At 43.4% G+C, this 26,266-nt stretch overlaps 1 protein-coding gene across 2 annotated transcripts in view; it reads right to left on the reverse strand.

The window, feature by feature from the left end:
* Positions 1 to 626: 626 nt before the first annotated feature.
* Positions 627 to 26,266, reverse strand: part of podn (podocan) — a 91,522-nt gene continuing 65,882 nt past the window's right edge. For both annotated transcript variants that reach the window (XM_064935869.1, XM_064935868.1), the window contains exons 6-13: positions 23,998 to 24,107; positions 21,735 to 21,891; positions 21,359 to 21,474; positions 14,871 to 15,084; positions 14,132 to 14,336; positions 10,759 to 10,997; positions 10,316 to 10,464; positions 627 to 2,174 (exon numbers count right to left, since the gene is read on the reverse strand). In XM_064935869.1, the coding sequence (XP_064791941.1) occupies positions 1,988 to 2,174; positions 10,316 to 10,464; positions 10,759 to 10,997; positions 14,132 to 14,336; positions 14,871 to 15,084; positions 21,359 to 21,474; positions 21,735 to 21,891; positions 23,998 to 24,107 (1,377 nt within the window). In that variant the 3' untranslated portion in view covers positions 627 to 1,987. The remainder of the gene's footprint in view (positions 2,175 to 10,315; positions 10,465 to 10,758; positions 10,998 to 14,131; positions 14,337 to 14,870; positions 15,085 to 21,358; positions 21,475 to 21,734; positions 21,892 to 23,997; positions 24,108 to 26,266) is intronic.

A 26,266-nucleotide genomic window follows, 5' to 3' on the forward strand; every position in this document is an offset into this window, starting at 1 on the left:
TCAAAGTTCTTGAAATTTCCTGCATTGACTGACCTTCATGCCTTAAAGTAATGATGGACTGTCATTTCTCTTTGTGTATTTGAGGTGTTCTTGCCATAATATGGACTTGGTCTTTTACCAAATAGGGGTTCTGTATACCACCCCTACCTTGTCACAACACAACTGATTGCCTCAAACACATTAAGAAGGAAAGAAATTCCACAAATAAACTCTTAACAAGGCAAACTGTAAATTGAAATGCATTCCATGTGACTACCTCATGAAGCTGGTTGAGAGAATGCCAAGAGTGTTCAAAGCTGTCATCAAGGCAAAGGGTGGCTTAATTGAAGAATCTGAAATATAAAATATATTTTTATATGTTTAACACTTTTTGAGTTACTACATGATTCCATATGCGTTATTTCATAGTATTTCATAGTTTTGATGTCTTCACTATTATTCTACAAATAATTATTATTCTACAAATTAAAAACCATTGAATGCGTAGGTGTGTCAAACGTTTGACTGGTACTGGTACTGTACATTTCACACTTAATATTGGGTTGTGCTGAGAAAACTGTTCATGCAGGAAGTTCATTTTTATCTTTCCATCAATGTAAAGGAAAATACTTCAAATATTTAATAATTTTTCAAATAATGAATTGCTGTGTGAAATCCCTACGCATAAATCCGAAGGTGCAATACATAGAAAAGCATTGGTTCATAGCAACGAGATTAATTTAATAGCATGAGTTTTTCAGAAACCATATACAAATATTTGCAATCGTTATCATTGTAAAACAAGACTGGATTAAAGCAAGGCATTAGATTAGCAGCATGGATCAAGCTCCTGGTAGGCTGAGCGAGGGAGGAGATTGTGACACAGTCACGGAACTTCTGTGGCATATTAACGATGATATAAGAATAACAGAATGACATAAAGCCAGACTGTCTTACCAGGCCATGACACACAATCACAGCCAGAGCCAGTATCCACAAAGCATCTCAGAGTAGGAGTGCTGATATAGGATCAGTTTAGCCTTTTAGACCATAATGAATAAGAGCGGGGATCTGATCCAAGATCAGTACTCCTAGTCTGAGACTCTTGACTGTACAGATGTAGGATCTTCATTTGAGCCAGTTTGCTACAGCAGGAAAATAATCCTGCAGCAACAGGAAATGTGAATTATTATGTGGATTATAATTCATGAACATCTTTGTAGGAGTTGATACATTCTTTTGCAATGGAAAATCAAGTCTGAAATTTCAAAGTGAGAATTACAAACTCCAGAAACTTTTTAAAACCTCAAATACACTACAGTACACAATTTACATTTCCTGCATTGCTTGAAAGTTCTCCTGCAACAGAGTGATCAAATTAAGATCCTACATCTGTATGAATACAGGCTCAGAACTGATGACAATAACTTCAAATCTCAACATAATCTTCTTTGTATGGTGACACAGCTAGCACACAGTAGAGGTCAGAGATGGGACTCATACAGCATGATCAACATATGAGGTCTGACTGTCTCTTTCTTTCTGGTTACACTAACCTGGTGGTGAGACAAGCGGTGTCCCAATTGGCACACTATTCCCTATATAGTGCAGTACTTTTGACCAGAGCCCTATAGGCCCTAGTCAAATGTAGTGCAAACAATAGTGAATAGGGTGCAATTTGGGATGAACAAAAATCAACCGTATCTGTCGTTGCATAGACAAGCAAAGGCCAGAAAAATAAAAAATACAACAAACAAAAATACAATTTCATCTAGTATCCTGCACCAGAGATATGTGCATCTGCAATTCACCACTATATGCAATGGGACAAAATACCACGTTTCCCTTCCATTCATAGTTTAATTTACATTTTTGAATTGAGTCTGATCTACTGCAAAAATAAATGTTTCTGTACGTTCAAAATAACAGGACTTTGGGATGGCATCTCAAACAACTGCACCATTTGGTTCCGATCATTCAAGCAGCTTGTGTCCATGGGCTAAACTTATTAAGCAAATCCCTCTCCCACTTCCTCTATCTCGATCTCTTCCTCCTCCTCTTCCTCTTGTCCGAAGGGGGGTCCGGGGGAGCCAGAGGGGTCGGAGTGACTCAAGTGGCCAATGTCTAGCACCCGCAGGTTGGTCAGGTGTTTGAAGGAGCTCTCCTTCACAGAATGGGCTGACAGACGGTTGAACCTGAGAGGGGGACAGAGCAAAGGTCTGTGGGGTCAGGGCCCGTATTCACAAACTGTCTCATAGTAGGAGGGCATATAGGATCCATTTTGTCTTTTTGATTATATGGCCTGGAGGATCTGATCCGAGACTTGAATCCTATACAACTAGCAACTAATCATAACAAAAGGAATCAGGTGCTGAATTTCTCAATATTATGTGATGATGACTGAGCAGATGCTGGAGTTTGATGTGTAAACCAGCACAGCAAGAGCTGCTAACCGATAGGACGTTGTGTTTAGAATTTGAACGAGCATATTATTAGAACCAATCCAATATGGACATTGTCCATAAGGACCGGCACAACATGTGGTGTAAACAAATCAGGTGTTGAGATTCAGTAAGTAAATAAGCACAGTATGTGGTCTTAGCCAATCAGATTGTCTGTCTGCTGTTCTGTCTATGAGTCAACTCTGATACTCCCTGTACTGCATCAAGGGTACATGACACCATGTTATCCCAATCAAGCCAATGTCTTGAGTGTCAGTGAAGTGGATCCATCTTAGTTTAAAATACACTCATGATCTGTCCCAGACACTCACACCTTCTACACACACACGCGCACACGCATATTTACAGTTGAAGTCAGAAGTTTGCATACACCTTAGCCAAAACTGTTTACATACAGTTTTTCACAATTCCTGACATTTAATCCAAGTAACAATTCCCTGTCTTTAGGTCAGTTAAGATACCCACTTTATTTTAAGTATGTGAAATGTCAGAATAGTAGTAGAGAGAAATATTTATTTCAGCTTTTATTTCTTTCATCACATTCCCAGTGGGTCAGAAGTTTACATACACTCAATTTGTATTTGGCAGCATTGACTTTAAATTGTTTAACTTGGGTCAAACGTTTCGGGTAGCCTTCCACAAGCCTCCCACAATAAGTTGGGTGAATTTTGGCCCATTCCTCCTAACAGAGCTGGTGTAACTGAGTCAGGTTTGTAGGCCTCCTTGCTCGCACATGCTTTTTCAGTTCTACCCACACATTTTCTATGGGATTGAGGTCAGGGCTTTGTGATGTCCACTCCAATACCTTGACTTTGTTGTCCTTAAGCCATTTTGCCACAACTTTGGAAGTATGCTTGGGGTCATTGCCCATTTGGAAGACCCATTCGCGACCAAGCTTTAACTTCCTGACTGATGTCTTGAGATGTTGCTTCAATATATCCACATAATTTTCCCTCATCATGATGCCATCTATTTTGTGAGGTGCACCAGTCCCTCCTGCAGCAAAGCACTCCCACAACATGATGCTGCCACTCCCATGCTTTAAGGTTGTGATGGTGTTCTTCAGCTTGCAAGCCTCCCCCTTTTTCCTCCTAACATAATGATGGTCATTATGGCCAAACAGTTCTATTTTTGTTTCATCAGACCAGAGGACATTTCTCCAAAAAGTACAATCTTTGTCCCCATGTGCAGTTGCAAACCATAGTCTGGCTTTTTTATGGAGGTTTTGGAACAGTGGCTTCTACCTTGCTGAGCGGCCTTTCAGCTTATGTTGATATAGGACTCGTTTTACTGTGGCTATAGATACTTTTGTACCTGTTTCCTTTAGCATCTTCACAAGGTCCTTTTCTGTTGTTCTGGGATTGATTTGCACTTTTCGCACCAAAGTACGTTGATATCTAGGAGACAGAACGCGTCTCCTTCCTGAGCTGTATGACGGCTGCGTGGTCCCATGGTGTTCATACTTGCGTACTATTGTTTGTACAGATGAACGTGGTACCTTCAGGCGTTTGGAAATTGCTCCCAAGGATGAATTGTTTGGCTAATTTCTTTCAATTTTCCCATGATGTCAAACAAAGAGGCACTGCGTTTGAAGGTAGGCCTTGAAATACATTCACAGTTACACCTCCAATTGACTAAAATGACTGTCAATTAGCCTATCAGAAGCTTCTAAAGCCATGACATCATTATCTGGAATTTTCCAAGCTGTTTAAAGGCACAGTCAACTTAGTGTATGTAAACTTCTGACCCACTGGAATTTTATTTTTATTTTTATTTATTTTTTCACCTTTATTTAACCAGGTAGGCTAGTTGAGAACAAGTTCTCATTTGCAACTGCGACCTGGCCAAGATAAAGCATAGCAGTGTGAACAGACAACACAGAGTTACACATGGAGTAAACAATTAACAAGTCAATAACACAGTAGGAAAAAAAAGGGGAGTCTATATATACAATGTGTGCAAAAGGCATGAGGAGGTAGGCGAATAATTACAATATTGCAGATTAACACTGGAGTGATAAATGATCAGATGGTCATGTACAGGTAGATATATTGGTGTGCAAAAGAGCAGAAAAGTAAATAAATAAAAACAGTATGGGGAAGAGGTAGGTGAAAATGGGTGGGCTATTTACCAGTAGACTATGTACAGCTGCAGCGATCGGTTAGCTGATCAGATAGCAGATGTTTGAAGTTGGTGAGGGAGATAAAAGTCTCCAACTTCAGGGATTTTTGCAATTCGTTCCAGTCACAGGCAGCAGAGTACTGGAACGAAAGGCGGCCAATTGAGGTGTTGGCTTTAGGGATGATCAGTGAGATACACCTGCTGGAGCGCGTGCTACGGATGGGTGTTGCCATCGTGACCAGTGAACTGAGATAAGGCGGAGCTTTACCTAGCATGGACTTGTAGATGACCTGGAGCCAGTGGGTCTGGCGACGAATATGTAGCGAGGGCCAGCCGACTAGAGCATACAAGTTGCAGTGGTGGGTGGTATAAGGTGCTTTAGTGACAAAACGGATGGCACTGTGGTAAACTGCATCTTGTTTGCTGAGTAGAGTGTTGGAAGCAATTTTGTAGATGACATCGCCGAAGTTGAGGATCGGTAGGATAGTCAGTTTTACTAGGGTAAGTTTGGCGGCGTGAGTGAAGGAGGCTTTGTTGCGGAATAGAAAGCCGACTCTTGATTTGATTTTCGATTGGAGATGTTTGATGTGAGTCTGGAAGGAGAGTTTACAGTCTAGCCAGACACCTAGGTACTTATAGATGTCCACATATTCAAGGTCGGAACCATCCAGGGTGGTGATGCTCGTCGGGCATGCTGGTGCAGGCAGCGATCAGTTGAAAAGCATGCATTTGGTTTTACTAGCGTTTAAGAGCAGTTGGAGGCCACGGAAGGAGTGTTGTATGGCATTGAAGCTCGTTTGGAGGTTAGATAGCACAGTGTCCAAGGACGGGCCGGAAGTATATAGAATGGGGTCGTCTGCGTAGAGGTGGATCAGGAAAACGCCCGCAGCAAGAGCAACATCATTGATATATACAGAGAAAAGAGTCGGCCCGAGAATTGAACCCTGTGGCACCCCCATAGAGACTGCCAGAGGACCGGACAGCATGCCCTCCGATTTGACACACTGAACTCTGTCTGCAAAATAATTGGTGAACCAGGCAAGGCAGTCATCCGAAAAACCGAGGCTACTGAGTCTGCCGATAAGAATATGGTGATTGACAGAGTCGAAAGCCTTGGCAAGGTCGATGAAGACGGCTGCACAGTACTGTCTTTTATCGATGGCGGTTATGATGTCGTTTAGTACTTTGAGTGTGGCTGAGGTGCACCCGTGACCGGCTCGGAAACCAGATTGCACAGCGGAGAAGGTACGGTGTGATTCGAGATGGTCAGTGACCTGTTGGGAGGAGGTGCTCTTGTTCTCCATGGACTTCACAGTGTCCCAGAACTTTTTGGAGTTGGAGCTACAGGATGCAAACTTCTGCCTGAAGAAGCTGGCCTTAGCTTTCCTGACTGACTGCGTGTATTGGTTCCTGACTTCCCTGAACAGTTGCATATCGCGGGGACTATTCGATGCTATTGCAGTCCGCCACAGGATGTTTTTGTGCTGGTCGAGGGCAGTCAGGTCTGGAGTGAACCAAGGGCTGTATCTGTTCTTAGTTCTGCATTTTTTGAACAGAGCATGCTTATCTAAAATGGTGAGGAAGTTACTTTTAAAGAATGACCAGGCATCCTCAACTGACGGGATGAGGTCAATGTCCTTCCAGGATACCCGGGCCAGGTCGATTAGAAAGGCCTGCTCACAGAAGTGTTTTAGGGAGCGTTTGACAGTGATGAGGGGTGGTCGTTTGACTGCGGCTCCGTAGCAGATACAGGCAATGAGGCAGTGATCGCTGAGATCCTGGTTGAAGACAGCGGAGGTGTATTTGGAGGGCCAGTTGGTCAGGATGACGTCTATGAGGGTGCCCTTGTTTACAAAGTTAGGGTTGTACCTGGTGGGTTCCTTGATGATTTGTGTGAGATTGAGGGCATCTAGATTAGATTGTAGGACTGCCGGGGTGTTAAGCATATCCCAGTTTAGGTCAACTAAAAGAACAAACTCTGAAGCTAGATGGGGGGCGATCAATTCACAAATGGTGTCCAGGGCACAGCTGGGAGCTGAGGGGGTCGGTAGCAGGCGGCAACAGTGAGAGACTTATTTCTGGAGAGAGTAATTTTCAAAATTAGTAGTTCGAACTGTTTGGGTATGGACCTGGAAAGTATGACATTACTTTGCAGGCTATCTCTGCAGTAGACTGCAACTCCTCCCCCTTTGGCAGTTCTATCTTGACGGAAGATGTTATAGTTGGGTATGGAAATCTCAGAATTTTTGGTGGCCTTCCTGAGCCAGGACTCAGACACGGCAAGGACATCAGGGTTAGCAGAGTGTGCTAAAGCAGTGAGTAAAACAAACTTAGGGAGGAGGCTTCTGATGTTGACATGCATGAAACCGAGGCTTTTTCGATCACAGAAGTCAACAAATGAGGGTGCCTGGGGACGTGCAGGGCCTGGGTTTACCTCCACATCACCCGCGGAACAGAGAAGGAGTAGTATGAGGGTGCGACTAAAGGCTATCAAAACTGGTCGCCTAGAACATTGGGGAGAGAGAATAAGAGGAGCAGGTTTCTGGGCATGGTAGAATATATTCATGGCATAATGCGCAGACAGGTTTCTGGGCAGGTGAGACAACAACAGCTAATCAGCTAGCACAACAACAGCAGGTAAAATGGCGTTGACTAGGCAACGGGGCCGACAGATAAAACATAAACAAGCAGAATGGAGTACCGTGATTAATGGACAGTCCAGCATGCATCAGCTATGTAGCCAAGTGATCAATGTCCAGGGGGCAGGGAAGCTGGATTGGTGAGTGTTATCTTGAGTGTGTTCTAAAAATTAAAAATAATAGCGATTCCGTATCACATTGGGTGAGGCAGGTTACCGGAAGGTATAAACAAATTAAAAATCGAAAAGAGATAGAGAGTAAATATGGGTCCAGTGAGTGTTTGGGACGTGGCGATTCAGACGGTTAGCAGGCCTGTTAGTTGGCCGGGGCTAAACAAGGTAGCAGTTAGCGGACCGGGGCTAAACAAGCTGGCAGTTAGCAGGCCGAAATAGCAAGCAAGGAGATAGCAAGGGCTAGAGAGTTAGCCTTTGGGGGACGTCGCGATGGGGTGAGTCTGTTTATTCCTCTTCATGCGGTGACATCGATAGACCGGTCGTGGGTCCGGGTATTGTAGCCCAGGAGTATGCTACGGTGGTAGGTATTGTAGCCCAGGAGTCTGCTACGGTGGTAGCACAGGGGCTCTGGCCGGGCTAGCTTCAAGCTAAGTGGGTGGAAACGCTAGCCAGGAGTAAATCATCCGGGGTTGCGGTTTAGCTAGATAGCTAGTTGTGAAGATCCAGCTGAGAGATGTTCCGTTTGTGGTGGGAATCCGGGGATAAAAAAATAAATAGGTCCGTTATGCTCTGGTTATAGTCGCCTTGTTCGAACTGGCGAGAGCTTTCCGAGCTAAAGGTTAGCTGATGACCGGTTAGCTGAAGACCGCTAGCATAGCTGGTAGTTAGCTGGCTAGCTTCAGTTGAGGGGTTCCGGTTCCGAAGTAAATATAAATACTTAGGAAAAATAGCTACATTGGGTAAGGCGGGTTGCAGGAGAGTATTTGGAAGCTGAGGTTTAGCGAAATGTTTTAAAGGATATGCGAAGAAAAATATGTAAAAACGAAAAAGACGATATATACAAGGGACACGACTCGACACGTCTTACTGCTACGCCATCTTGGTTCATTATGAATTGTGATAAAATGAATTATAAATTAAATAATCTGTCTGTAAACATTTGCTGGAAAAATTACTTGTGTTATGCTCAAAGTAGATGTCCTAACCGACTTGCCAAAACTATAGTTTTTTAACAAGACATTTGTGGAGTGATTAAAAAACTAGTTTTAATGACTCCAACCTAAGTGTATGTAAACTTCCGACTTCAACTGTATATCTACGCACACTCAATGTAAACAGATGCATGCATAAGCTACACACACACAAACAAGCACACAACCCCCTCCCTCCCCCACTGAACCCATGCAGCATTCCATCCGCTGTAAATTGGCTCAGGCCAGCAGCTCCCACAGCTGTGGAGGGATTTAGAGGAAAAACAAGCATTTCTAACTGCTGTGATACTTCAGCAGCTGCTGAGGCTGACCCCACAGCATGAAGAGACCAACAGGCTGGAGGACAGAGTGGGCTGGATGAGGTCAGGGCCTGTAAAGTCCTTGAGCTGATAAAACAGCCTAGAGCAGTCAGTCAGACTCCTGCTGAAAAAAACAGCTGTCTCTAAAACCAACCAGACAAACCCTCAGGCCAGCGGCCCACCAATCTTAGATCATTTACTTTCCAAACATAACGATGGCCAAAATGTCCTGAAATGATTAGTGGTCTAAGAGGTAAAGTAATATGATGGAAACTGATACTAACCTGGCCAGCTACATACACCAGTATCTATTCAGACCAGTGGTAGCAAGCAGATGAGGAGACAAGGATGTTAACGGTTTAGACTTTTGGGACCCAACCCCGCCCACAGACAAGGAAGAAGTCCGAAGAGGACAGAAGGAAGGAAACTAAGAGAAAACTAGTTGGCAGGTCTGAGCTGTTTTAGTTGGAAATCCAATCATTTCACTTGATTTAATCAATAGAAAAAGCAGCAGAGCATCACAAGCCAAGAAACAGAACTAGACACAGAGGGAGTATCCCTAAATCTTTACCACCATCAGTTCTGTTCTATCCTGCAAAAAACAGAGAAACAAGAATTTACACCCAAATGAAACAGTGACTTTTACTTGGTTATCAATGCTGAGTTTTAGAAAAGCACCTGATTAATTTACATAATTTACATTTCATACCCCAACCAGATAATTAGGAGAGTTTAGTAGATAAATGAAAAAACAACCATCTGATGGGTACTTTACATTGCGTATATGTGTAGGAGATACAGTCAACACAGAGGTAAAGCAGAAGGACAACTTGTTCCGTCAGCAGCTCCCTCCTTCTCTGTGTCCGTTACATAAGTCTCCTCAGCACAGCGCAACATAGATCAGGTCCAAACAGAAAATAACCACACGTAAGGATGATGAGGGAACTATCAACCAAATATCCATCAGAGCCCTGGGGTTGCGTCCCAAATGGCATGCTAATTCCATATACAGTACACTACATTTGAGTAGGGCTCGTTTCAAAAGTAGTGCACTATATAGGGAATAGGGTGCCATTGGACGAAGCTTGGGACTCAATAGACTAGGGGCTATGTGGCTCTGTCTTACAGCTGGCATCAATCAACAGGACTTAGTCGCACACTCCCAGTAGAGGATGAATGGTGATGATTTGAGCTGAGTAGAAGGCCAGAAATGTCTCATTCAGAAACAATGCAACAGAAATGGATGGAACAGTGGAGTGGAAAGGAGAACACTGGGCCTCAGAGTTAATGGAAGGGGTCAGGAGTTGAATGACGGTTGAATTATTGTTATCTAAAAAACATAGTAAAGTAAGTGTGTGTGTGTGTGTGTTTGTGTGTGTGTGTGTGTGTGTGTGTGTGTGTGTGTGTGTGTGTGTGTGTGTGTGTGTGTGTGTGTGTGTGTGTGTGTGTGTGTGTGTGTGTGTGGGTGTGTGTGTGTGTGTATATTTGAGAGAGTGATTTGAGAGAGTTTGATTGACACTCGCATTTGTTATTGGGACTTGAACTTACTGAACATGAGCTGTGGGTTTGAACTGAGAAATAGGTTCAGGTGCGAGTGTGTTTCTAGTTGTGTCGGTGTGTGTGTGCATGCATTAGTTTTTAGTCTCTCACCGTAGGAAGATGCCCTTGATGTTGGGGGTGCCCTCGAAGGCGGTGGCAGGGACAGTGCTAATACGATTGGACTGAAGGTACAGGTACTCCAGAGACTCAGGCAGGTCAGAGGGGACATGGGACAGCTGGTTACTGGACAGGTCCAACGTCTGGACGAACACATCAATCAAATCAATCACCTTGTATTTATTGGGCCCTTCTACACCATCAGAGTGCTAACCAACTACCAACAGTTCCAACAACTGAAGGTCAGAGCCAGCAGCCAGCTTTATCACACAGAAAACCTGTAGGTTCAGTAAACTGAGAGGAAAGAAGTGGTTGAGGGGATCAGACAGATTGTAATGGTGAGGTGTGTATTGGGGGGGGCAACATACATCCTCTCTCTTCCTCTCTACTTCTCCCCTCTCCCCTCCACCTCACACACCCCAATCACCCGGTCTCACCGTCAGAGCTCTGAGCTCCATCCAGGCTCCCTGGTAGATGGAGTTGAGTTTGAGCTGGTTGTGGTTGAGGTGGATCTCCCTGAGCTTGGACATGCCCTGCAGAGCCCCCTCTGGTATGGAGGTCAGCTGGTTGTCCTTCACCCGGAGGACCTGCAGGGAGCGGGGAAGCCCCAGGGGCAGGGAGTGGAGGGCGTTCCCTGACAGGTCCAAGGTCTCCAGCAGACGCAGCTTCCTGAAAGCTGGGCGATCAACGCGGTTTCATTAGAATATGTCACAATAGAGATATTTAACCACTGCGGTTACAGTTGAAGTCGGAAGTTTACATACACTTAGGTTGGAGTCATTAAAACCTGTTTTTCAACCACTCAACAAATTTGTTGTTAACAAATTATAGTTTTGGCAAGTCGGTTAGGACATCTACTTTGTGCATGAAACAAGTAATTTTTCCAACAATTGTTTACAGACAGATTATTTCACTTTCACTAATTAACTTTATCCACAATTACCACAATACCACAATTCCAGTGGGTCAGAAGTTTACATACAATAAGTTGACTGTGCCTTTAAATAGCTTGGAAAATTCCAGAAAATTACGTCATGGATTTAGAAGCTTCTGATAGGCTAATTGACATCATTGGAGTCAACTGTTTTTCAAGGCCTACCTTCAAACTCAGTGCCTCTTTGCTTGACATCATGGGCAAATCGAAAGAAATCAAGACAAGACCTCAGAAAAAAATTGTAGACCTCCACAAGTCTGGTTCATCCTTGGGAGCAATTTCCAAATGCCTGAAGGTACCACGTTCATCTGTACAAACAATACTACGCGAGTATAAACACCATGGGACCACGCAGCCGTCATACCGCTCAGGAAGGAGACGCGTTCTGTCTCCTAGAGATTAACGTACTTTGGTGCGAAAAGCGCAAATCAATCCCAGAACAACAGAAAAGGACCTTGTGAAGATGCTACAGGAAACAGGTACAAAAGTATTTATATCCACAGTAAAACGAGTCCTATATCGACATAAACTGAAAGGCCGCTCAGCAAGAAAGAAGCCACTGCTCCAAAATCGCCATTAAAAAGCCATACTATGGTTTACAACTGCACATGGGGACAAAGATTGTACTTTTTGGAGAAATGTCCTCTGGTCTGATGAAACAAAAATAAAACTGTTTGGCCATAATGACCATTGTTATGTTTGGAGGAAAAAGGGGGATGCTTGCAAGCCGAAGAACACCATCCCAACCGTGAAGCACGGGGGTGGCAGCATCATGTTGTGGAGGTGCTTTGCTGCAGGAGGGACTGGTGCACTTCACAAAATAGATGGCATCATGATGAGGGAAAATTATGAGGACATATTGAAGCAACATCTCAAGACATCAGTCAGGAAGTTAAAGCTTGGTCGCAAATGAGTCTTCCAAATGAACAATGATCCCATGCATACTTCCAAAGTTGTGGCAAAATGGCTTGAGGACAACAAAGTCAAGGTATTGGAGTGGCCATCACAAAGCCCTGACCTTAATCCCATAGAAAATTTGTGGGCAGAACTGAAAAAGCGTGTGCCGAGCAAGGAGGCCTATAAACCTGACTCAGTTACAACAGCTCTGTCAGGAGGAATGGACCAAAATTCACCCAACTTATTGTGGGAAGCTTGTGGAAGGCTCCCCGAAACGTTTGACCCAAGTTAAACAATTTAAAGTCAATGCTACCAAATACTAATTGAGTGTATGTAAACTTCTGACCCACTGGGAATGTGATGAAAGAAATAAAAACTGAAAGAAATTACTCCCTCTACCATTATTCTGACATTTCATATACTTAAAATAAAGTGGTGATCCTAACTGACCTAAGACAAGACATTTGTACTAGGATTAAATGTCAGGAATTGTGCAAAACTGAGTTTTTGGCGAAGGTGTATGTAAACTTCCGACTTCAACTGTTTATATCACCTGAGCTGAAATATCAGTTATGATGATGAAGACTTTATTTTAATCCATTTCTGTTTCATAATGCATTCTAGTATACATTCTGATATTCATGTAGACATACATACAGAACATGACAAACATGGCAAACAGTACATTGTGCAAGAGTCATCTAACATTAGACATACAGTATTCACATAGACAATTTCTGTACAGCATATAACAAAACACAAAAAATATACATATACAGTTAATTTGGAAAGTATTCAGAACCCTTGACATTTTCCACATTTTGTTACGTTACAGCCTTATTGAATAAAAGTTTCATCAATCTACACACAATACCCCATAATGACAAAGTAAAAACTGTTTTATAGAAATTTTAGCAAATGTATTACAAATAAAAAAATGAAATTCCTTTTTACGTAAGTATTCAGATCATTTGCTATGAGACTTGAAATTGAGCTCAGGTGCATCCTGTTTCCATATATCAACATTTAGATGTTTCTACAACTTGGAGTCCACCTGTGGTAAATTCAATTGATTGGATATGATTTGGAAAGGAACACACCTGTTTATATAAGGCCCCACAGTTGACAGTGCATGTCAGAGCAAAAACCAAAAAACCAAGCCATGAGGTCAAATAATAGCTCCGAGATAGGATTGTGTTGAGGCACAGATCTGGGAAGGGTACCAAAACATGTCTGCAGCACTGAAGGTTCCCAAGAACACAGTGGTCTCCATCATTCTTAAATGGAAGAAGTTTGCAACCACCAAGACTCTTCCTAGAGCTGGCCGCCCAGCCTTGGTCAACGAGGTGTTCAAGAACCCGATAGTCACTCTGACAGAGCTCCAGAGTTCCTCTGTGGAGATAGGAGAACCTTCCAGGAGGTCAACCATCACTGCAGCACTCCACCAATCAGGCCTTGATGGTACAGTGGCCAGGTGAAAGCCACTCCTCAGTAAAAGGCACATGACAGCACACTTGGAGTTTGCCAAAAGGCACACTAAAGGCCTCAGACCATGAGAAACAAGATTCTCTGGTCTGATGAAACCAAGATTGAACTCTTTGGCCTGAATGCCAAGCGTCACATCTGGAGGAAACCAGACATGGTGGTGGCAGTATCATGCTGTTGGGATGTTTTTCAGCGGCAGGGACTGGGGGACTAGACTGGATAGAACGGAGCAAAGTACAGAGAGATCCTTGATGAAAACCTGCTTCAGACCTCAGACTAGGGCAAAGGTTCAACATCCAACAGGACAACGACCCTACACACAAAGTTAAGTCAACACAATCTCTGAATGTCCTTGTGTGGCCCTGCCAGAGCCCGGACTTGAACCCGATCAAACAACTCTGGAGACCTGAAAATAATCAAGGGTTCTGAATACTTTCCGAATGCACTGTATATAGGTGAAAGCCTTATGTTCGACGTAGGATTAACAGGTGTACCTTCTCGGTGCAGCTTGGGGCTAATGAGGCGGTTGTAGCTGAGGTTGAGCTCGGTCAGGGTGTAAAGCATCACCAGGTCATTGCGTCCAATCTCGTTGATGCCGTTGTGAAGCAGCATAAGGGTCTTGGCTCGGCGGGGTAGACCCCTGGGGACACGCTCCAGCTGGTTGTTGTACATGTGGAGGGTGTGTAGCTTCTTCAGGCCCTGGGGAGAAGAGAAAACTATTTTTGTGAACAATTATTGTTATTGTAAGCGCATATCATTGCACATTTCACATTTCTCATAAATCATTTAACATATACACAAATGATGATAATCATAACATCACAACAATTGTGCCCGACACTCTGTGGTGGTTCAACCTGACCAAACTAACCATCAGATCAAGCTATATAGCCATCTATCATATTTTTCATGGTCCTTTGAGCTAGATACACCTGTGGCGGTGTATCTATCCACAGTATAAGATTTAACCAGTTGAATAAAAAAGGCAACAATTAGATTTCCATCCTACCCAAACATAATTATTTTTCATGAGATGGCCATTAACAATAAATGGTCATGTTGCATAGTTTTAGAAAGGTCTGGTACTCACCTTTCTTTGTACTCACTTATGAAGACACAAGCTCAAATACATAGTAGAAATATAAATATATTTTTCTATTCAACAAAAGTGGGGCAATAGGGCCATATGGGGGACTTAAGTAACCCAAGTATTCAGCAATGCTGTAGGCATACATGGAATGCAGCTTGGTGTATGGAGCGGGAGCGTAGCTGATTGTTGTGCAGCAGTAGGTACTCCAGGTTACGGCAGGCTATGAGGGCATCGCCAGGGATACTGCGGATGTTGTTCTTCTCTAGGTGTAGCAGTATCAGACCTCGAGGCAGACCCTGAGGAACCACACTCAGGTTGTTGTTAGACAGGTCCAGATACTCCAGCTTGGTCAACTGGCTGAGAGGGGAGAAGAGAGGGTGATGTTATCTTTGATAGAGAAGAGGTTAGGTTATCACTTTATCTTTAAAGCTCATCTCTCCCATTTTGATATTTTCTCAGAATGTACCAGCTCAACGTAATATCTCACCATTGGCCTCTCTCTCTCTCTCTCTCCCCCCATCTCTCTCTCCATCTCTCTCTCTCCATCTCTCTCTAACTCCCCGTCTCTCTCTCTTCTCATCTCTCTCTCCCCATCTCTCTCTCTCTCCCCATCTCTCTCTCCATCTCTCTCTCTCTCCCCATCTCTCTCTCCATATCTATCTCTCTCTCTCTCAATTCAATTCAAGGGCTTTATTGGCATGGGAAACATGTGTTAACATTGCCAAAGCAAGTGAGGTAGATAATATATAAAGTGAATATATAAAGTGAAATAAACAATAAAAATGAACAGTAAACATTACGCATACAGAAGTTTCAAAACAATAAAGACATTACAAATGTCATATTATATATATACAGTGTTTTAACAATGTACAAATGGTTAAAGGACACAAGATAAAATAAATAAGCATAAATATGGGTTGTATTTACAATGGTGTTTGTTCTGCACTGGTTGCCCTTTTCTCGTGGCAACAGGTCACAAATCTTGCTGCTGTGATGGCACACTGTGGAATTTCACCCAGTAGATATGGGAGTTTATCAAAATTGGATTTGTTTTCGAATTCTTTGTGGATCTGTGTAATCTGAGGGAAATATGTCTCTCTAATATGGTCATACATTGGGCAGGAGGTTAGGAAGTGCAGCTCAGTTTCCACCTCATTTTGTGGGCAGTGAGCACATAGCCTGTCTTCTCTTGAGAGCCATGTCTGCCTACGGCGGCCTTTCTCAATAGCAAGGCTATGCTCACTGAGTCTGCACATAGTCAAAGCTTTCCTTAATTTTGGGTCAGTCACAGTGGTCAGGTATTCTGCCGCTGTGTACTCTCTGTGTATGGTCAAATAGCATTCTAGTTTGCTCTGTTTTTTTGTTAATTCTTTCAAATGTGTCAAGAAATTATCTTTTTGTTTTCTCATGATTTGGTTGGGTCTAATTGTGCTGCTGTCCTGGGGCTCTGTAGGGTGTGTTTGTGAACAGAGCCCCAGGACCGGCTTGCTTAGGGGACTCTTCTCCAGGTTCATCTCTCTGTAGGTGATGGCTTTGTTATGGAAGGTTTGGGAATCGCTTCCTTTTAGGTGGTTATAGAATTTCATATTTTGATCATTAGTGGGTATCGGCCTAATTCTGCTCTGCATGCATTATTTGGTGTTCTACGTTGTACACAGAGGATACTTTTGCAGAATTCTGCATGCAGAGTCTCAATGTGGTGTTTGTCCCATTTTGTGAAGTCTTGGTTGGTGAGTGGACCCCAGACCTCACAACCATAAAGGGCAATGGGCTCTATGACTGATTCAAGTATTTTTAGCCAAATCCTAATTGGTATGTTGAAATTTATGTTCCTTTTGATGGCATAGAATGCCCTTCTTGCCTTGTCTCTCAGATCGTTCACAGCTTTGTGGAAGTTACCTGTGGCGCTGATGTTTAGGCCAAGGTATGTATAGTTTTTTGTGTGCTCTAGGGCAACAGTGTCTAGATGGAATTTGTATTTGTGGTCCTGGTGACTGGACTGGACACCATTATTTTGGTCTTACTGAGATTTACTGTCAGGGCCAAGGTCTGACAGAATCTGTGCATAAGATCTAGGTGTTGCTGTAGGCCCTCCTTGGTTGGTGACAGAAGCACCAGATCATCAGCAAACAGCAGACATTTGACTTCGGATTCTAGTAGGGTGAAGCCGGGTGCTGCAGACTTTTCTAGTGCCCGCGCCACTTCGTTGATATATATGTTGAAGAGGGTGGGGCTTAAGCTGCATCCCTGTCTCACCCCACAACCCTGTGTGAAGAAATGTGTGTGTTTTTTGCCAATTTTAACCGCACACTTGTTGTTTGTGTACATGGATTTTATAATATTGTATGTTTTACCCCCAACACCACTTTCCATCAGTTTGTATAGCAGACCCTCATGACAAATTGAGTCGAAGGCTTTTTTTGAAATCAACAAAGCATGAGAAGACTTTGCCTTTGTTTTGGTTTGTTTGGTTGTCAATTAGGGTCTGCAGGGTGAATACATGGTCTGTTGTACGGTAATTTGGTAAAAAGCCAATTTGACATTTGCTCAGTACATTGTTTTCATTGAGGAAATGTACGAGTCTGCTGTTAATGATAATGCAGAGGATTTTCCCAAGGTTACTGTTGACGCATATTCCACGGTAGTTATTGGGGTCAAATTTGTCTCCACTTTTGTGGATTGGGGTGATCAGTCCTTGGTTCCAAATATTGGGGAGGATACCAGAGCTAAGGATGATGTGAAAGAATTTTAGTATAGCCAATTGGAATTTATTGTCTGTATATTTGATCATTTCATTGAGGATACCATCAACACCACAGGCCTTTTTGGGTTGGAGGGTTTTTATTTTGTCCTGTAACTCATTCAATGTAATTGGAGAATCCAGTGGGTTCTGGTAGTCTTTAATAGTTGATTCTAAGATCTGTATTTGATCATGTATATGTTTTTGCTCTTTATTCTTTGTTATATAGCCAAAAAGATTGGAGAAGTGGTTTACCCATACATCTCCATTTTGGATAGATAATTATTTGTGTTGTTGTTTGTTTAGTGTTTTCCAATTTTCCCAGAAGTGGTTAGAGTCAATGGATTCTAAGGATTCTAAGTCTATGGAGATAATTTCTGACATGCTGTTCCTTCTTTTTCCGTAGTGTATTTCTGTATTGTTTTAGTGATTCTCTCTTTCTCTCTCTCTTTATCTCTCCCTCCCCATCTCTCTCTCCCTCTCTACAGTACCATTGTCCCTGCCTGTTTCATTACAGTATCATTGTCCCTCCCTGTTTCATTACATAATCATTGTTCCTGCCTGTTGCATTACAGTATCAATGTCCCTCCCTGTTTCATTACACTATCATTGTCCCTCCCTGTTTCATTACAGTATCATTGTCCCTCCCTGTTTCATTACAGTATCATTGTCCCTGCCTGTTTCATTACAGTATCATTGTCCCTGCCTGTTTCATTACAGTATCATTGTCCCTCCCTGTTTCATTAAAGTATCAATGTCCCTCCCTGTTTCATTACAGTATCATTGTCCCTCCCTGTTTCATTACAGTATCATTGTCCCTCCCTGTTTCATTACAGTATCATTGTCCCTCCCTGTTTCATTACAGTATCATTGTCCCTGCCTGTTTCATTAAAGTATCAATGTCCCTCCCTGTTTCATTACAGTATCATTGTCCCTGCCTGTTTCATTACAGTATCATTGTCCCTGCCTGTTTCATTACAGTATCATTGTCTCTCCCTGTTTCATTACATTATCATTGCCCCTGCCTGTTTCATTACAGTATCAATGTCCCTCCCTGTTTCATTACATAATCATTGTCCCTGCCTGTTTCATTACAGTATCAATGTCCCTCCCTGTTTCATTACATAATCATTGTCCCTGCCTGTTTCATTACAGTATCAATGTCCCTCCCTGTTTCATTACATAATCATTGTCCCTGCCTGTTTCATTACAGTATCAATGTCCCTCCCTGTTTCAAGAGCACCTCCTCCCAGCTGCCCACTGCACTGAGGCTAGGGAACACGGTCACCACCGATAAATCCATGATTATTGAAAACTTCAACAAGCATTTCTCAACGGCTGGCCATGCCTTCAGCCTGGCTACTCCAACCTCGACCAACAGCTCCGGCCCCCCCGCAGCTCCTCGCCCAAGCCTCTCCAGGTTCTCCTTTACCCAAATCCAGATAGCAGATGTTCTGAAAGAGCTGCAAAACCTGGACCCGTATAAATCAGCTGGGCTTGACAATCTGGAACCTCTATTTCTGAAACTATCCACCGCCATTGTCGCAACCCCTATTACCAGCCTGTTCAACCTCTCTTTCATATCGTCTGAGATCCCCAAGGATTGGAAAGCTGCCGCAGTCATCCCCTTCTTCAAAGGGGGAGACACCCTGGACCCAAACTGTTACAGACCTATATCCATCCTGCCTTGCCTATCTAAGGTCTTCGAAAGCCAAGTCAACATACAGGTCATTGACCATCTCGAATCCCACCGTACCTTCTCCGCTATGCAATCTGGTTTCCGAGCCGGTCACGGGTGCACCTCAGCCACACTCAAGGTACTAAACGACATCATAACCGCCATCGATAAAAGACAGTACTGTGCAGCCGTCTTCATCGACCTTGCCAAGGCTTTCGACTCTGTCAATCACCATATTCTTATCGGCAGACTCAGTAGCCTCGGTTTTTCGGATGACTGCCTTGCCTGGTTCACCAATTACTTTGCAGACAGAGTTCAGTGTGTCAAATCGGAGGGCATGCTGTCTGGTCCTCTGGCAGTCTCTATGGGGGTGCCACAGGGTTCAATTCTCGGGCCGACTCTTTTCTCTGTATATATCAATGATGTTGCTCTTGCTGCGGGCGATTCCCTGATCCACCTCTACGCAGACGACACCATTCTATATACTTTCGGCCCGTCATTGGACGCTGTGCTATCTAACCTCGAAACGAGCTTCAATGCCATACAACACTCCTTCCGTGGCCTCCAACTGCTCTTAAACGCTAGTAAAACCAAATGCATGCTTTTCAACCGGTCGCTGCCTGCACCCACTTGCCCGACTAGCATCACCACACTGGATGGTTCCGACCTTGAATATGTGGACACCTATAAGTACCTAGGTGTCTGGCTAGACTGCAAACTCTCCTTCCAGACCCATATCAAACATCTCCAATCGAAAATCAAATCAAGAGTCGGCTTTCTATTCCGTAACAAAGCCTCCTTCACTCACGCTGCCAAGCTTACCCTAGTAAAACTGACTATCCTACCGATCCTCAACTTCGGCGATGTCATCTACAAAATTGCTTCCAACACTCTTCTCAGCAAACTGGATGCAGTTTATCACAGTGCCATCCGTTTTGTCACTAAAGCACCTTATACTACCCACCACTGCGACTTGTATGCTCTAGTCGGCTGGCCCTCGCTACATATTCGTCGCCAGACCCACTGGCTCCAGGTCGTCTACAAGGCCATGCTAGGTAAAGCTCCGCCTTATCTCAGTTCACGGGTTACGATGGCAACACCCATCCGTAGCACGCGCTCCAGCAGGTGTATCTCACTGATCATCCCTAAAGCCAACACCTCATTCGGCCGCCTTTCGTTCCAGTACTCTGCTGCCTGTGACTGGAACGAATTGCAAAAATCGCTGAAGTTGGAGACCTTTATCTCCCTCACCAACTTCAAACATCAGCTATCTGAGCAGCTAACCGATCGCTGCAGCTGTACATAATCTATTGGTAAATAGCCCACCCATTTTCACCTACCTCATCCCCACAGTTTTTATTTATTTACTTTTCTGCTCTTTTGCACACCAATATCTCTACCTGTACATGACCATTTATCAATCCAGTGTTAATCTGCAATATTGTAATTATTCGCCTACCTCCTCATGCCTTTTGCACACATTGTATATAGACTCCCCTTTTTTTTCTACTATGTATCATTGTCCCTCCCTGTTTCATTACAGTATCATTGTCCCTCCCTGTTTCATTACAGTATCATTGTCCCTGCCTGTTTCATTACAGTATCATTGTCCCTCCCTGTTTCATTAAAGTATCAATGTCCCTCCCTGTTTCATTACAGTATCATTGTCTATGTCTGTTTCATTAAAGTATCAATGTCCCTCCCTGTTTCATTACAGTATCATTGTCCCTCCCTGTTTCATTACAGTATCATTGTCTATGTCTGTTTCATTACAGTATCATTGTCCCTCTCTGTTTCATTACAGTATCATTGTCCCTCCCTGTTTCATTACAGTATCATTGTCCCTCCCTGTTTCATTACAGTATCATTGTCCCTCCCTGTTTCATTACAGTATCATTGTCCCTCCCTGTTTCATTACAGTATCATTGTCCCTGCCGGTTTCATTACAGTATGATTCCCCTGCCTGTTTCATTTTGCAGTGTCATTGTCCCAGCTTTACATTGGCGTGTGTTGTAAAGTCTATAGGTCTTTGCTTTTCATCAATACCCTCAGTAATAATGTAATAGGTGGCCTCGGATATATTGAATCGTAGAAGAAGACTTTGCTCAGGTGGACTTAATGGCTCTCTGTTGTGTTTTTGTGTTTGTCTGTAAGTCTGAGTATCATACACATTGACAGTAAATGGTACTACTGGTACTAAATGGTACTACCTGAAGGTCTCGTTGTCCATGCCTTCGTTGCTAAGCAGGTTGTTCTGTAGGTAGAGCTCTCTGAGCTGGGTCAGGCTATCAAACGCCCCTGATGGGATCTTCTCCAGCATGTTGTTCTGTTATACCAAGAAGACACACACAATCATCATCACTTATGATTATCACAGACACTTGTCAATATTTTTGTTTCCTCTTCTCCTTTAATCCCCCTCCTCATTTCCCACTAACATGGAAGGTGTGGAGAAGACGGGTGGAGAGAACATGAGTAATCGAGGAAATTGAGAAAGAGCCTCAAATGCTTGGCTGTATGTATGTGGAGTGTGCTGTTCTGATGCGTCTTAATTGTCTAAGGTCAGGTACTCTGTACATACAATACCTTTAGATGTAGGCGGTAGAGAGCAGAGGGCAGGTTCCTAGGGACGTAGCGGAGGAAGTTACTGGACATGATGAGAACCTCTAGGCTGTCAGAACCGTTAAACATGTTCTCTGGTAGCCCTGCATCTGTCAGTTTGTTGTTATGGAGATACACTGACCTGGGGTGGAGTTAGGACACAGGGGAGAAAGCATGTTATTAGTGGTTAAATTTGTTATGCTGTGAAAGAAGCAGGTAATTAAAGGCAATATAACAATATAACACCTAAAGCAACATCAAATCAAATTGTATTTGTCACATGCGCCGAATACAACAGGTGTAGGCCGTACAGTTAAATGCTTACTTACAAGCCCTTAACCAACAATGCAGTTTTAAGAAAAATACGTAAAAAAATAAGAAATAAAGTAACAAATAATGAATGGGGAGCAGTAAAATAACAATAGCGAGACTATATACAGGGGGTACCGGCACAGAGTCAATGTGCGGGGGCACCGGTTAGTCGAGGTAATTGAGGTAATATATACATGTGGGCAGAGTTATTAAAGTGACTTATGCATAGATAATAACTGAGAGTAGCAGCAACATAAAAGGGGGTGGGGGACAATGCAAGTAGTCTGGGTAGCCATTTGTTTAGATGTTCAGTAGTCTTATGGCTTGGGGGTAGAAGCTATTTAGAAGCCTCTTGGACCTAGACTTGACGCTTCCGTACCGCTTGTCGTGCAGTAGCAGAGAGAACAGTCTATGACTAGGGTGGCTGGAGTCTTTGACAACCAGTGGTTGCATCACTGCCCGGTATGACAACTGCTCGGCGCCCATCCTCAAGGCACTACAGAGAGTAGTGCGTACAGCCCAGTACATCAAGCTTCCTGCCATCCGGGACCTCTATCCCAGACGGTGTCAGAGGAAGACCTTAAAAATTGTCCCCAAAAAATTGTCAATGCAACCAGGATGCTCTCGATGGTGCAGCTGTAGAACCTTTTGAGGATCTGAGGACCATTGCCAAATATTTTTAGTCTCCTGAGGGGGAATAGGTTTTGTCGTGCCCTCTTCACGACTGTCTTGATGTGCTTGGACAATGTTAGTTTGTTGGTGATGTGGACACCAAGGAACTTGAAGCTCTCAACCTGCTCCACTACAGCTCCGTCGATGACAATGGTGGCATCCTCCTTTTCCTGTAGTCCACAATCATCTCCTTAGTCTTGATCATGTTGAGGGAGAGGTTGTTGTTCTGGCACCACACGGCCAGGTCTCTGACCTCCCTATATGCTGTCTCGTCGTTGTTGATGATTAGGCCTACCACTGTTGTGTCATCAGCAAACTTAATGATGGTGTTGGAGTCATGCCTGGCCGTGCAGTCATGAATGAACAAGGAGTACAGGAGGGGACTGAGCACACACCCCTGAGGGGTCCCTGTGTTAAGGATGCGCATGTCGGATGTGTTGTTACATACCCTTACCATCTGGGGGCGGCACGTCAGGAATTCCAGGTCCAGTTGCAGAGGGAGGTGTTTAGTCCCCGGGTCCTTAGCTTAGTGATGAGCTTTGAGGGCACTATGGTGTTGAATGCTAAGCTATGGTCAATGAATAGCATTCTCACATAGGTGTTCCTTTTGTCCAGGTGTGAAAGGGCAGTGTGGAGTGCAATATAGATTGCATCATCTGTGGATCTGTTGGGGCGATATGCAAATTGGAGTGGGATACTGGTGATGATGTGACCCATGACCAGCCTTTTAAAGCACTTCATGGCTACAGACATGAGTGCTACGGGTCGGTAGTCATTTAGGCAGGTTACCTTAGTGTTCTTGAGCACAGGGACTATGGTGGTCTGCTTGAAACATGTTGGTATTACAGACTCAGACAGGGAGAGGTTGAAAATGTCAGTGAATACATTTGCCAGTTGGTCAGCGCATGCTCGGAGTACACATCCTGGTAATCCGTCTGGCCCTGCGGCCTTGTGAATGTTGACCTGTTTAAAGGTCTTACTCACAACGGCTGCGGAGAGCGTGATCACACAGTCGCCCGGGAACAGCTGGTGCTCTCATGCATGTTTCAGTGTTACTTGCCTCGAAGCGAGCATAGAAGTAATTTAGCTCTTCTGGTAGGATCGTGTCACTGGGCAGCTCTCGGCTGTGCTTCCCTTTGTAGTCTGTAATAGTTGAATAAGACCTTTCTACTGTGAGAATGTAATGTAATCTACTGTGAGAATGTAATCCTCCTACACAAAACCTACCATCAACCTACACACACACAGACAGACAGACACTTACTTCAGTCCTGGCTTCTGGCCAAATGTGTACGGGTAGATCTTTGTGAGTGAATTTGCGGCAAAATCAGCACTGACCAGTGAGGGAGGCAGGTGTCTGGGTGCTGTGGTGAGCTGGGAGGGAAAAAGACAGGAAGAGAGAGAGAGAGAGAGAGAGAGAGAGAGAGAGAGAGAGAGAGAGAGAGAGAGAGTGAGAGATATATACTCTCTTCATTTCTTTTCTACTGTTGTACTGACCACTGGCAGTAAGGGTTAATTTACATTCCTTCAGAAAGTATTCACACCACTTAACTTTTTCCACATTTTGCTGTGTACCAGCCTGAATTTAAAATGGATTCAATTGAGATTGTTTTTCACTGGCCGACACACAATACCCCATAATGTCAAAGTGAAATAGTGTTTTTTGACATTTTTACAAATTCATTAATAATGTAAAGCTGGAAAGTATTCAACCCCTTTGTTATGGCAAGCCTAAATATGTTCAGAAGTAAGAATGCGCTGAACAAGTCACATAATAAGTTCCATGGACTCACTCTGTGTGCAATAACAGTGTTTAGCATGATTTTTAAATGACTACCTCATCTCTGTACACCACACATACAAATATGTGTAAGGTCCCTCAGTCGAGCATTGACATTCAAACACAGATTCAACCACAAAGACCAGGTTTTCCAACGCACCTATTGGTAGATGGATTTTTTTAAAGCAAATATTGAATATCCCTTTGATCATGATGAAGTTATTAGTTTAGATGGTGTATCAATACACCCAGTCACCACAAAGATACAGGCGTCCTTCCTAACTCAGTTGCCGGAGAAGAAGGAAACCGCTCAGGGATTTCACCATGATGCCAGTGGTGACTTTAAAACAGTTAGAGTTTAATGGCTGAGATAGGAGAACATTGAGGACGGATCAACAACATTGCAATTGCTCCACAATAATAACCTAATTGACAGAGTGAAAAGAAGGAAGCCTGTACAGAATAAAAATTCTTCCAAAACATGCATCCTGTTTGCAACAAGCCACTAATGAAATACTGCAAAAAATGTGGTAAAGCAATTCACTTTTTGTCCTGAATACAAACAAATTACTGAGAACCACTCTCAATATTTTCAAGCATACTGGTGGCTGCATCATATTATGTGTATACTTGTACTCTCTAAGGACTGGGGAGATTTTCAGGATAAAAAAGAAACAGAACGTAGCTAAGCACAGGCAAAATCCTTGAGGAAAACCTGGTTCAGTCTGATTTCCACAAGACACTGGGAGTTGAATTCACCTTTCAGCAGGACAATAACCCAAAACACAAGGCAAAATCTAAACTGGAGCTGCTTACCAAGAAGACAGTGAATGTTCTGGAGTCGCTAAATTAGTTTTTTCTTAAATCTACTTGAAAATCTATCGGTGTCACGAATTCCGCCGAAGTTGGCTCCCCTGCCTGTCCTACTAGCGCTACCGATCCCTTTTTCGTTTGCCTGTTGGTTTTGTCTTATTAGTTTCATCTGTGTTCATTTTGGTTTAATTAGCTTCCCTATATGTAGTAGTTTGACCCGCCCTTGTTTTGTGCGGGATTGTCTTAATGTTAAATGTGTGCATGTTAGGTAGTGGTGGATTGTCTTAATGTTACATGTGTGCATGTTAGGTAGTGGTGGATTGTCTTAATGTTACGTGTGTGCATGTTAGGTAGTGGTGGATTGTCTTAATGGTACGTGTGTGCATGTTAGGTAGTGGTGGATTTTCTTAATGTTACGTGTGTGCATATTAGGTAGTGGCGGATTGTCTTAATGTTACGTGTGTGCATGTTAGGTAGTAGTGGATTGTCTTAATGGTACGAGTGTGCATGTTAGGTAGTGGTGGATTATCTTAATGTTACGTGTGTGCATGTTAGGTAGTGGTGGATTGTCTTAATGGTACGTGTGTGCATGTTAGGTAGTGGTGGATTTTCTTAATGTTACGTGTGTGCATATTAGGTAGTGGTGGATTATCTTAATGTTACGTGTGTGCATGTTAGGTAGTGGTGGATTGTCTTAATGGTACGTGTGTGCATGTTAGGTAGTGGTGGATTTTCTTAATGTTACGAGTGTGCATGTTAGGTAGTGGTGGATTTTCTTAATGTTACGTGTGTGCATGTTAGGTAGTGGTGGATTTTCTTAATGTTACGTGTGTGCATGTTAGGTAGTGGTGGATTTTCTTAATGTTACGTGTGTGCATGTTAGGTAGTGGTGGATTTTCTTAATATTACGTGTGTGCATGTTAGGTAGTGGTGGATTATC

The sequence above is a fragment of the Oncorhynchus masou genome, chromosome 24, assembly GCF_036934945.1.
Source record: "Oncorhynchus masou masou isolate Uvic2021 chromosome 24, UVic_Omas_1.1, whole genome shotgun sequence".
NCBI classification, from domain to species: domain Eukaryota; kingdom Metazoa; phylum Chordata; class Actinopteri; order Salmoniformes; family Salmonidae; genus Oncorhynchus; species Oncorhynchus masou.